This window comes from Oncorhynchus clarkii, chromosome 14 (genome assembly GCF_045791955.1).
Source record: "Oncorhynchus clarkii lewisi isolate Uvic-CL-2024 chromosome 14, UVic_Ocla_1.0, whole genome shotgun sequence".
Taxonomy (NCBI): Eukaryota; Metazoa; Chordata; class Actinopteri; order Salmoniformes; family Salmonidae; genus Oncorhynchus; species Oncorhynchus clarkii.
The window spans coordinates 7,570,821-7,582,413 of NC_092160.1; the positions used below are offsets into that span (position 1 = coordinate 7,570,821).

The 11,593-nt window shown below is 47.9% G+C and overlaps 1 protein-coding gene across 2 annotated transcripts; it reads left to right on the top strand.

Moving 5' to 3' along the window:
- Nucleotides 1–355: 355 nt before the first annotated feature.
- Nucleotides 356–8,864, top strand: LOC139365941 (fibroblast growth factor 18-like). 2 transcript variants are annotated; one of them, XM_071102999.1, is made up of 5 exons: nucleotides 356–422; nucleotides 4,910–4,949; nucleotides 5,166–5,346; nucleotides 6,662–6,768; nucleotides 7,004–8,864. In XM_071102999.1, the coding sequence occupies exons 1-5, from the start codon at nucleotides 391–393 to the stop codon at nucleotides 7,271–7,273; spliced, it is 630 nt and encodes a 209-aa protein (XP_070959100.1). In that variant the 5' UTR covers nucleotides 356–390; the 3' UTR covers nucleotides 7,274–8,864. The 2 variants fall into 2 exon arrangements, with proteins under 2 accessions (XP_070959100.1, XP_070959101.1); XM_071103000.1 differs by lacking the exon at nucleotides 356–422 and adding an exon at nucleotides 555–618.
- Nucleotides 8,865–11,593: the final 2,729 nt, after the last annotated feature.

Below are 11,593 nucleotides of genomic sequence, written 5' to 3' on the forward strand. Positions count from 1 at the left end.
ATACGTAGCAGGTGAGTCGATTGGAGTTTAGCCTCTATGAGTCGTGAACTTGCTTTCACCTGTTCCTCTCCAGCCCGGAGGCGCGCAACTGTTTGATGACCTAACCTCCCCCCGCGCCCCGCCCCTCCCCGTTGCACCGGCCACCGTGACAGCCAAGAGAGGTAGCCCTCCAGTCACAGTGGCACGGCCACCCCCCGCCCCACAACCCGCCGTGCCCGCGCCCTCACACCCACGCCGCCGATGCCAACGGGAGTGTCCGCTGACTCTTTGACCCTCCACTCCGTCCAGCGGATTATAAAAACACAAGTGAACTCTCCGGACTGTCGGACCGGCTCTGACCGAGCGAGGCGATTGACTCTGGGCGAAGTTCCCTAGTGGAGGGGGGAAGCGATGCGGTCCCTTCTCTCCACGCTGGCTGTCTTGTAAGTCCCTCTAACCATTTATCAAGAATGTTATTGCCATATGAAGCACATTCTGTTTGATTGTTGCAGTGTGTTGTTTAGTCTTTGACAATGTGGACACGGCAGTTTTTGATGGGCATGGTTCATGGATGCTCTGGCCTGGGTATTCGACGTCTCATCTCTTCCCATCGGTCACCATAGAAACATGTCAAAGAAGGTGATTGGCTAATTAGTCGGGGTCACTGGGTCAGGGTTGGGGCTGTGCCACCCATAGGACTTGTCATAAACACGTTTATAACTGATTATTACTGGTGTAGATGTTGACCATTTCAATTGGATCTAGGTTTATATGATGTACAGTACAGTAATATATTGCATTGAATCCACCACTATCACAAACTATCGTTTGATCATAGTCTGCAACCATATTACATTGAACATGTGAAATACGTGCCAACTGCAGCTATGTGAAAGGATACAGAATGAAGCCAGGGATTTAATTTGTCTTTCATTGTGACCAATGTACTTCTCCCAGATGGCAGTCATCTCCAGATAGTTATCATTTCTCTCTCTCTCTCTCTCTCTCTCTCTCTCTCTCATGAATGGATAACAACCTAACAGTGTCAGATGAAGAGAAAGATTCAACTCTCCACCACCTCTTCTACGTTGTCTTCTTCTCTGCCATGCAGGCTCTCTTTTTTTTATTTCCCCCTCACTCCCCGAGACCACGGCTACTAACTACCGCTCCACACGAACGTTACATCTATGATCATCAACATATTAGCTCGCCCGGCTAATGGCTGCTCTACACAAACTCAAGCATTGGTTCAATGGTCTAGACTCGGAGCTACTGCTCCCCACTGGGGCCTATTTCACCTCTGACCACAACACCACAATGAGACCTACAGTGCTATTCTTTTAGAAAACACTGCTGCACGCTGGGACCCGCTGCTACTCTAACCACTGCTCCACACTGGGGCCTGTTACTGCTTTAACCACCACTGAGACTTACCGCTCTGCTTTTCAAACCACAACTCCTCTCTGAGGCCTACTGCTCTGCACTGAGGCCTACCACTCAAACCATTTCTCAGCAGTGAGGCCCACTACCTCAGCCATTGCTCCACGCTGGCGCTCTGTATTTAGGCCCACTCTACCTTAACGTCTACTCAACATGGGAGAACTTCAGAGACACAGGTTTATGATGTCGGCTTGATGCTTGTTTTGGCACAGGTCCAACACACAACCAGGTTTCCCCATTGGTCCCTCTTATAGAACTATTACCTCCCTCTTACAGTCCCTTTTCATCTCTATCTTTGCTACTCTCCCTCTCTTCTCCATTTCTTCTGTCTTCGCTTTCTCTGCTCGCCATTTCCTCACTGGCATACTGTGAGTGTCTGTGGTCGGGAAGAGAGAGGTAGAATCCAGAACTGAAGCACTTTTCTCTCCGTGTCCTCGGGCAGCAGCGCAGCAGTGATGTTTTAACAGCTGAGAGTCCTCACAATGCACAAGACACCGCCACTTTTACAGCTGCGCAGGCAGAATGCAGCTTTGGTTCCCCTGGTGTCTGCATCTGTTAGCAGCCCCTATGAGCTGATACACCAGCCAAGGGAAAGATCACCCGTGTGATGTTGCATAGGAAGGAGTTTGGCTTCTTGTGTGTTTGGGTTGGTGTGGGTTGTGGTATGTGGGTTGAGTGAGTCAAGAGTGAGGTACATGTATGTCTATGAGTACGCATCAGTGGATGGATGCAAGACCTTTCTCTTTTTCACGTTCTTGTCTTCCTGTCTCTCACACCACAAAAAATGGGGACACCCGTGTTTCTCTCCAGCCGCAATACTTGTACAGGAGGAGTACAGTCTCTCTTTCTCCCCACCCTGTCACTATCTCTCCCCGTACACAGACACCTCTCTCTCACTCTCACCCTGCAGTGCATCAGTCTTTTCTTCAGTCCAGCTGTCAGCTTCCTGCTCCCCCCCCCCCCCCCCCGACATACACGCATCCAGCGCACATCTCCACATCTGCGTGTGTGTGAGGCCATGACTGTGTGTGGGGGAGTCTCCTCCATCCCTAAACACTGAGCATGGGACAGGAGAGAGAGGGGGGGGGGGGGGAGAGAGAGGACAGTGGAAGGGAAAGAGGGAGACTGGTAGACCTAGGGATATGTGAGGGTGAAGAGAGAAAACAGGAGAGAAGAGAGACAGGTAGGAGAGAAACAGGTAGAAGAGGAGAGAGAAACAGGTAGGAAAGGAGAGAGAAACAGGTAGGAGAGAAGAGAGAAACAGGTAGGAGAGAAACAGGTAGGAGAGGAGAGAGAAACAGGTAGGAGAGAAACAGGTAGAAGAGGAGAGAGAAACAGGTAGGAGAGGAGAGAGAAACAGGTAGGAGAGGAGAGAGAAACAGGTAGGAGAGGAGAGAGAAACCGGTAGGAGAGGAGAGAGACAGGTAGGAGAGAAACAGGTAGAAGAGGAGAGAGAAACAGGTAGAAGAGGAGAGAGAAACAGGTAGGAGAGGAGAGAGAAACAGGTAGGAGAGAAACAGGTAGGATAGGAAAGAGAAACAGGTAGGAGAGAAACAGGTAGAAGAGGAGAGAGAAACAGGTAGGAGAGGAGAGAGAAACAGGTAGGAGAGGAGAGAGAAACCGGTAGGAGAGGAGAGAGAAACAGGTAGGAGAGAAACAGGTAGAAGAGGAGAGAGACAGGTAGGAGAGAAACAGGTAGAAGAGGAGAGAGAAACAGGTAGGAGAGGAGAGAGAAACAGGTAGGAGAGAAACAGGTAGGAGAGGAGAGAGAAACAGGTAGGAGAGGAGAGAGAAACAGGTAGGAGAGGAGAGAGAAACCGGTAGGAGAGGAGAGAGAAACAGGTAGGAGAGAAACAGGTAGGAGAGGAGAGAGAAACCGGTAGGAGAGTAGAGAGAAACAGGTAGGAGAGTAGAGAGAAACAGGTAGGAGAGGAGAGAGAAACAGGTAGGAGAGAAACCGGTAGGAGAGTAGAGAGAAACAGGTAGGAGAGTAGAGAGAAACAGGTAGGAGAGGAGAGCGAAACAGGTAGGAAGAGAGAAACAGGTTTGTACTGCATTTGGCAACCCTTCACTCAACAAGCTTGCCTCTCCATGCTGTAGTGTAGAACACACAGAGAGAGAGTGAGAGAGAGAAAGAGAGAGATAGAGGACAGTGCATGCTCTTCTCCACAGTGCACACACACACGCACGCACAAGTGATATTATGGCTACTTACACAATGGCACAGTACAGTCATGTAGGGGTCAAGAGGTGGTTGAGTGGGAGAGGTGTCAGTCAGTGTTTCCCTGTCTGTGTTTCCCTGCTGCTCTGATGGAGCATCTGCTGGAGGAAAACATGGAGGCTCTGGGTGTTGTCCCCGACTGACCCTGGATGTCTGTCTGTTTGTCTGTCTCGCATGTCGCCATGCCAACTACACCACCCCATCCTGTAACTAATCCCACCTACAGAATGTCTATTGACAGACACCTACAGAATATCTGTTGACAGACACCTACGGAATGTCTGTTGACATACACCTACAGAATGTCTGTTGACAGACACCTACAGAATGTCTGTTGACAGACACCTACAGAATGTCTGTTGACAGACACCTACAGAATGTCTGTTGACAGACGCCTACAGAATGTCTGTTGACAGACACCTACAGAATGTCTGTTGACAGACACCTACAGAATGTCTGTTGACAGACACCTACAGAATGTCTGTTGATAGACACCTACAGAATGTCTGTTGATAGACACCTACAGAATGTCTGTTGATAGACACCTACAGAATGTCTGTTGATAGACACCTACAGAATGTCTGTTGATAGACAACTGCAGAATGTCTGTTGACAGACACCTACAGAATGTCTGTTGATAGACAACTGCAGAATGTCTGTTGACAGACACCTACAGAATGTCTGTTGATAGACACCTACAGAATGTCTGTTGATAGACAACTGCAGAATGTCTGTTGTCAGACACCTACAGAATGTCTGTTGATAGACACCTACAGAATGTCTGTTGATAGACAACTGCAGAATGTCTGTTGTCAGACACCTACAGAATGTCTGTTGACAGACACCTACAGAATGTCTGTTGATAGACACCTACAGAATGTCTGTTGATAGACAACTGCAGAATGTCTGTTGTCAGACACCTACAGAATGTCTGTTGATAGACACATCTTCATAGGTCAAGTGTCAAGGCTGGTGGTTCTGCTGACATCAGGGTGACAGAGTTTGGGAACCAGCGACTGTCTGTCTCTTGTAGCACAAAAAAAAGTATTAAAATGTATGCATTCACTACTTGAGTGCTCTGGATAAGAGGGTCTGCTAAATGATAACATGTCAAATGTCATATCTGAGGGAGTGGAGAGTCCCACAGTCCAGCCAGAAGCTCTCTCTGGTTTCCCAAGGATAGGTCTCAGTGTTGTGGAAGGGATCAGACGGATGGAAGGAGAGGAATCCTTGAATCGGAGATATACTGAACCTATTTTCTCTTTCCAGATGCATCCAGATGTTGCTGGTGATGTGCAATCCATTGCAGGTGAGAAGCTAGATATGCGCGTGTGTGTGAGTACATGTTTGTATGGATATGTGTGTATGTAAACGCGTCTTGACAAAGGCATTTAGGACCTTCAGATTTTTGCGTAGTGTTGCCGTTCATCGTGTCCACGTATCCTTCCCCCAAGGATGGAGGGAGTGGGGGATAGGAGAGAGCATGCAGTATGCTGATTGTGACCCGTGTGTCCCGTGTGTGCAGCAGGTGTTTGGCGTGGATGGGGTTAACTTCAGCGTGCACGTGGAGAACCAGACCCGGGTGAGAGACGCTATGAGCCGGCGGCACCACCGGGTCTACCAGCTCTACAGCCGCACCAGCGGCAAACACGTCCAGGTGCTGGGGAGACGCATCAGTGCCCGCGGAGAGGATGGAGACAAATATGGTAAGACACACACACACAGACAGGCACATAAGTACACACACACACACACGCCTCAATCCTCCCAGCCTTGGCAGTGGGCAGTGGAGCTTGTCTCCGGAGCACAAAGACCTCATCGACCAACTGCTGACTCAATGATACACCAGAGAGACACACAGAGAAAGAGTGAAAGAGAAAGAAAGCAGGAGAGAGGGGGGCCTGCCAGGTAGAGTGTTAGGCAGTGGTAGAAACTCATCTCCTCCATCGATCTATCCATTGATTTTTCATCCTCCCCGTTGTCTTCTCTGGGTTTAAAACAGCAGGCTGCCTCCCCCTCCCTCCCTCCCTCGTCCATCCCTCCCCCACTCCTCCCCCTTCCCCTTTCTCTCTTTGTCTGTAATTATGCCTAACCCATTCTCAAACCGCAGAGGATCAATGCAGGAAAAAAAGCCCAACGTTAACGCTGGTGTTCATATTCCTCTGTGCAGATGAATGGGGTTCATGTTACCAGCTCTCCCATTCACAACCGTGCTCTTCACAAACATACCACTTCAAGGCCAGCCTTATTACTGCTCCGGGAGCAGATCTGTTCTTGACAAGTGGTTCTCAAAAGAAGAAAGACTGTGGTTAACGCCATCAGGCAATGGCAGTAAAGCATTGTGAGAGGAAAAAAGAACAGAGAACGAGGGGGAGAACAGAGAGGAGGGTTGAAGGTGCAAACATGTAGAGTGGGAGAGAGAAAGAGGAGGGGAGAGTTAAGGGAAGAAGAGGGAGAGAGAAGGGTATTGATTTCTTGTGACCCCTTTGTTGACTAAGGTCATGTAGGAACCATTTCAGGGATTTCTTTTAAAAACAGGCACAAGCGCTCTCTCTAAAGACAAGTGTTATTACAAGAGAAGGGGAGCTGTACTTTAATATACACTGAATGAGCTTCACAATGGCATGATGAACACACACACACACACACACTTAAAACAACAATCCCCCCTGCAGTGTTTGCTAGACTTCTTCTTCTTTTGTAGCCTCGCTCTGTGTCGGCTGTTCTCATGTCTTTCTGTGTCTTTTTTTTATGAGCCCCACTTGTAATGACCAGTCTCCCAAGACCATCTCTGAACAGGCTTCTTTGACAACTAACCATCTACTCACCCAAATGTCTGCCTGTCCTCGCTTCGCCATCTGCCTGGGATTGATCTGTCAGTTCAAACCCAGGCTATAATCTGTCGCTCTGTCAAGTTGCGTCCCCCCTCCTCCTCCCTTATTTTCTCTCCCTTTTGTTTTTGGTGCTCTACCTGTCTGTGGCTCTAACGTCTGTCTGTCCCTCTGTCTGTCCCTTCACAAGCCCAGCTTGTAGTGGAGGCCGACACCTTTGGTAGCCAGGTGAGAATCCGTGGCAAAGAAACCAACTTCTACCTGTGCATGAACCGCCGCGGCAAGCTGGTGGGAAAGGTGAGACCTCTTCTGTTTTCTCATGTTCTCAAACAATTACAGTTTCATTAGGCTTATGGCATGAATCACAACAATATGCCAAAAAAAGTGCTGTTTGGAAGCATTCCTGAGCATTCCTTGATTTTTGTTCAGATTGAATGTGTTCACCTGGATTGCTGATCTGCCTCTTCCCCCCTCATGTCTCTCTCTCTCCGTGTGTGTGTGTGTGTGTGTGTTCGTGTCTCTGTTCTCTCAGAAGGCCAGTAATAAAAGTGAAGACTGCGTGTTCGTGGAGAAGGTTCTAGAGAACCACTACACCGCATTGATGTCATCACGCTACGCAGGCTGGTACGTTGGATTCACCAAGCGGGGGCGACCTCGCCGCGGCCCCCACACGCTGCCCAACCAGCAGGACGTCCACTTCATGAAGCGCTTCCCGCCTGGAGAGTACCCTGAAACCACTCCCTTCCGCTTCACAACGGTCAACAAGAGGAGCAAGAGGGTCCGTGCAACCGGGCCCCGCTAGCAGCTAATGGCTACCCTCCATCCACTGCCCATTGCCACCTGTACCTGCTTATTCAGTAATCGCTAACGGGATAACATTGACCCTTCCTCTGGACTTTAATACATGCTAATTGGCTAACCTGAAGCTAATCGATAATGGGATAACATTGACCCTTCCTCTGGACATTAATACATGCTAATTGGCTAACCTGAAGCTGATCGATAGTGGGCCAGTGATACACCCAGACTCCTGACCCCACCTAACGCTTCCCGCTACTGGGATAACATGTACCCTCCTCGGGACCCTGATTGGTAGGTTTCCTAACTGTGCTAGTGCCACAGTACATCCACTAACTTGACACTTGGCCCTGCTAAGCCGTCACTGCCCCAGGCTCCACGATCTCTGTCCATTGACTGAAGGCCACTAGCTTGTAGCCCTGCTATCACAACTAGCCCATCAACCTGGCCCACTCCCCTGCCAGGCCCAGAAACTATGACAAGGCCCCTGAAAGCTAGCTAAACTGATGACCAGGCTTTCCAACTTGTGTAGACCTCGTTTCCCTCCAACCTCCAAGCTTGAACATAATGGTGCTATTGCACTGTCACTGGCCAGTTAATCACTAGTTTAGAACGGACAAACAAAAAAAGGGTAACTTTGCTGTTTTATCAAGCAGCCATGCTTTAAGGTTAACACTATTGCTCTGCTAAACAAGAATGAGTTCAGTGTGTTCTCGAAACTGCGGGTTTAAACTCTTTCTGAGGGCTAAAATGTAGCTAAGCTAGCTACACCGTGATAGCCCCAACCTTACTCACAGGCTTGGACCAGTTCAGCTATCTGACGCTGTCCAGGACTCACTGGATGATACCCACTTAATGGACCAAAAGACAGAGACAGGAGAGACAGACAGGTGGACAGACTGAACGTCTATGAGACAGTGGCGTCATGAGAGAAACTGTGGAGCAACCGGTGGACAAACAGCGCGAGGAACACAGGAAGTCAGTGGAGTGGTGATCAAGCCACAGTACGGGACTAGACAGAATGGCACTGTGGAGAAATGGATGGACTGCTTTGACGCACTTCTCTCTGTCTCACCCCCCTTGGGTGAGAAGAATCTGTGAGACTTGGGGTGAATGAATGTGAATGTATGTACAGTATGTGAGTGTAAGGGCACCAAAGACCATTTGGGGGGAGGAATCTAGAAAGGGACTAGAGGCCTAAATTATCCCTAAGGCAACCTCCCCAGGCAACTAACTGAAGTGACGGAAGCTTTAAGAACTGGAATGTACAAACCGAGCTGAACCAAAAAACAAACCAAATCTAATGACCACCAAAGACAACTGGAGACCAGCGCCATGACACCTCCCCAATTCCCACTGCCAGGACAGAATGCCCTCTTCTTATAGGATCAGAGGGTGATGACGGGCGCGTGGGGGAAGGGTGCCTTCTCTTCATGTATGCGTTGCTATAGAAACGACCCAGGGGATGACGCTCCTGTGCGATACCATGGATACAGAATGCTGCTACCAGGACATTCAGTGGAACACCAAAGTCTTATACACAAAATATAAAGGGAACAATTTATTAAAAGTTATATAAAGATGACCAAAAAAAACTAAATAAGCGATCTTTTTATGATTGTTACTATAATTGTTGATATTATTATTATAAAATGATTTCTTTTATTTATTTCAGCTCTGTGTGCAGCAGTCTTTCTCAAGTCAGTAAACCTGCATACAGAAACCTGTCTACTGTGTCATAAAGCATCTATACACAGCACAGGAGGTTGGTGGCACCTTAATTGGGGAGGACGGGCTCGTGGTAATGGCTGGAGCGGAATGGTATTGAATACATCAAATCAAATTTGATTGGTCACATGCACATGGATAGCAGATGTTATTGCAAGTATGGTGAAATGCTTGCGCTTCTAGTTCCCGGCATTGCAGCAATATCTAACAAGTAATCTAACAATTCCTCAACTACTACCTGATACACACACATATAAGTAAAGGAATGTACATACATCTGGGATGAGTAGTGCAAGATATGCAAACATTATTAAAGTGGAATTAATAAAGTGACTAGTGATCCATTTGTTAGAGTGGCCAATGACATCAAGTTTGTATGTAGACAGCATCCTCTCAGAGTTAGTGATTGCTGTTTAACAGTCTGATGGCCTTGAGATAGAAGCTATTTTTCAATCTCTTGGTCCCAGCATTGATGCACCTGTACTGACCTCACCTTCTGGATGGTAGCGAGGTGAACAGACAGTGGCTCGGGTGGTTGTTGTCCTTGATTATCTTTTTTGTCTTCCTGTGACATCGGGTGCTGTAGGTGTCCTGGAGGGCAGGTAGTTTTCCCCCGGTGATGCGTTGTGCAGACCACACCACCCTCTGGTGAGCCCTGCGGTTGTGGGCGGTGCAGTTGCCATACCAGGCCGTGATACAGCCCGACAGGATGCTCTCAATTGTGCATCTGTAGAAGTTTGTGAGGGTTTTAGGTGACATGGTTTCCATGTGTTTGATGCCATTCCATTCGCTCTGTTCCAGCCATTATTACGAGCCATCCTCCCCTCAGCAGCCTCCACCGATACACAGGTACACAACCCCTTCATCATCATAAATTGACAATATTTACTTAACTATGTGGAAGATAAGTCTTCCACAAGAGAGTGCGGCCACTGCTGATCTTCTACCATTTTGGGGTTTCTCGCCAGGTTTCCTTTGGGTGGCCATGTTTCCGTTTTTGGAAATATATAGACACAATATTAACATGTGGGTCTTGTATGGCCCTATTAGCTTACAAAACCTGCATTTCTTACTCTACTTATATTCCTGACCACTGATCTGAAAGCATTGTGGAAAATAACAGTAGGCTTCTGCAAAGCAGTAGTATCATTTTCTTATTCTTTCTCTCAACCCACGAATATAGGCCAACACCTAACCCCCTTCATCCACCACACAAACAACCCTCCACCACCATCCCAACACACAATTCTATCAGGGAACTACCATGAGACTTCAACATGGTTGCATCACAATAAATGTAATCTTGATTTACTGTATTAAATCCTCTTGGCCCCTTTGGGAGATTAGGGCGTCCACCATGGTTCTCTACCTCACCGTCTTCTATTACCTCTTAAATGTTGTCTCTCACCATGAGATCCCTGCTTTACTAAGTTCCCAGCTGGTTTTTGGCCATCCCTGCATTTGTAAAGAATCTTCCGTTTCCTAAATCTGCACTGAACTGTAAAAACAGGATAGGTGGAACTAAGCAAAGCCTACTGGCCAGTTACTTACACCTGTCCAGTTCTTTCACATCTGAGCCGATGAAGGAAAGGAACAAGGGAAAGGGAGCAACCAACTTTGGACTATTGAGATGCAGCAGGTCTCTTACATGCTACCTACTCCCCCATCCCTCCCAGGAGGTCTTTATAGAGGTGCCGCTGCCGAATGACCCAATCACGTCGGCAGACACAAACAGCTGACTCAGGGGGGAAAAAGGGCTGTACCCGAGGATTCCAAGGAAGGCAGGAGTATGAGAGTGAGGAATCTGAAATGTAGGGGAGGGGGTTCTGGAACATCGCTGCAGTTCCTCTCGGAATGATGGAAATATTCTGCAGAGCCAAACCCAGAGTAGAAGGTGTATGGTAATCATTTCGGGGAAAGAATGCCAAATATGTGTGAGAACGGCACTGTGACCTGAGAGCTCCAGGAATTATGGGCCCAAATCCGACAGACCCAGAGTAAGCGCGCGCGCACACACACACTCTCTAAACAGTCTCACACACAGAGCTTTGTTTTTGTGAAATTTCAAGAGTTAAGAGTGTAAAAACTGTATTTTCCCCTAACTCCAAAACCTAACCCTTAAGGTTAAAATAGCATTCTAAAAAAATTCAGGACCTGAAAGAAGTTCTGACTTCTCCAAAAAGTTAACGTTTCAGGACATTCGGGTGAAACGTTAGGATATTGGGGTCCTGATATGTAGGAAAACAAGTGCACAGTCACACACAGACATTTCCACACCACCCCACACATCCATTTGACAAGTTATTTACACTCAGGGTACTCCGCCACAACACAGGCACTCTACTCTTCCCCCTCCAACACAAACTTAGAATAAAAAGTTTAACCCACCCATCCGTTGGTGAAGGATAAAGGCTGCTGGTATGGAGCCTGTTTCTACAGTACATTTACTCCCTAACTCTACCCAAGAGGCTCAGCTATCCCAGTCATGAATGGAACCCTATTCCTTATATTAGTGCACTACTTTTGACCAGGGACAATAGGGAATGGTGCCATTTGCAATGCATGGAAGCACTGCAGGTTGGAGTTTGAACTCTGG

What these genes read in the sequence shown, in the direction of transcription:
- LOC139365941 (XM_071102999.1), top strand. Translation starts at nt 391, where the DNA reads ATGCGGTCCCTTCTCTCCACGCTGGCTGTCTT. An exon ending in CTCTCCACGCTGGCTGTCTT is followed by an intron (nt 423 to 4,909) that starts GTAAGTCCCTCT and finishes TTCTCTTTCCAG; the next exon opens with ATGCATCCAGATGTTGCTGG. An exon ending in GCGGCAAGCTGGTGGGAAAG is followed by an intron (nt 6,769 to 7,003) that starts GTGAGACCTCTT and finishes CTGTTCTCTCAG; the next exon opens with AAGGCCAGTAATAAAAGTGA.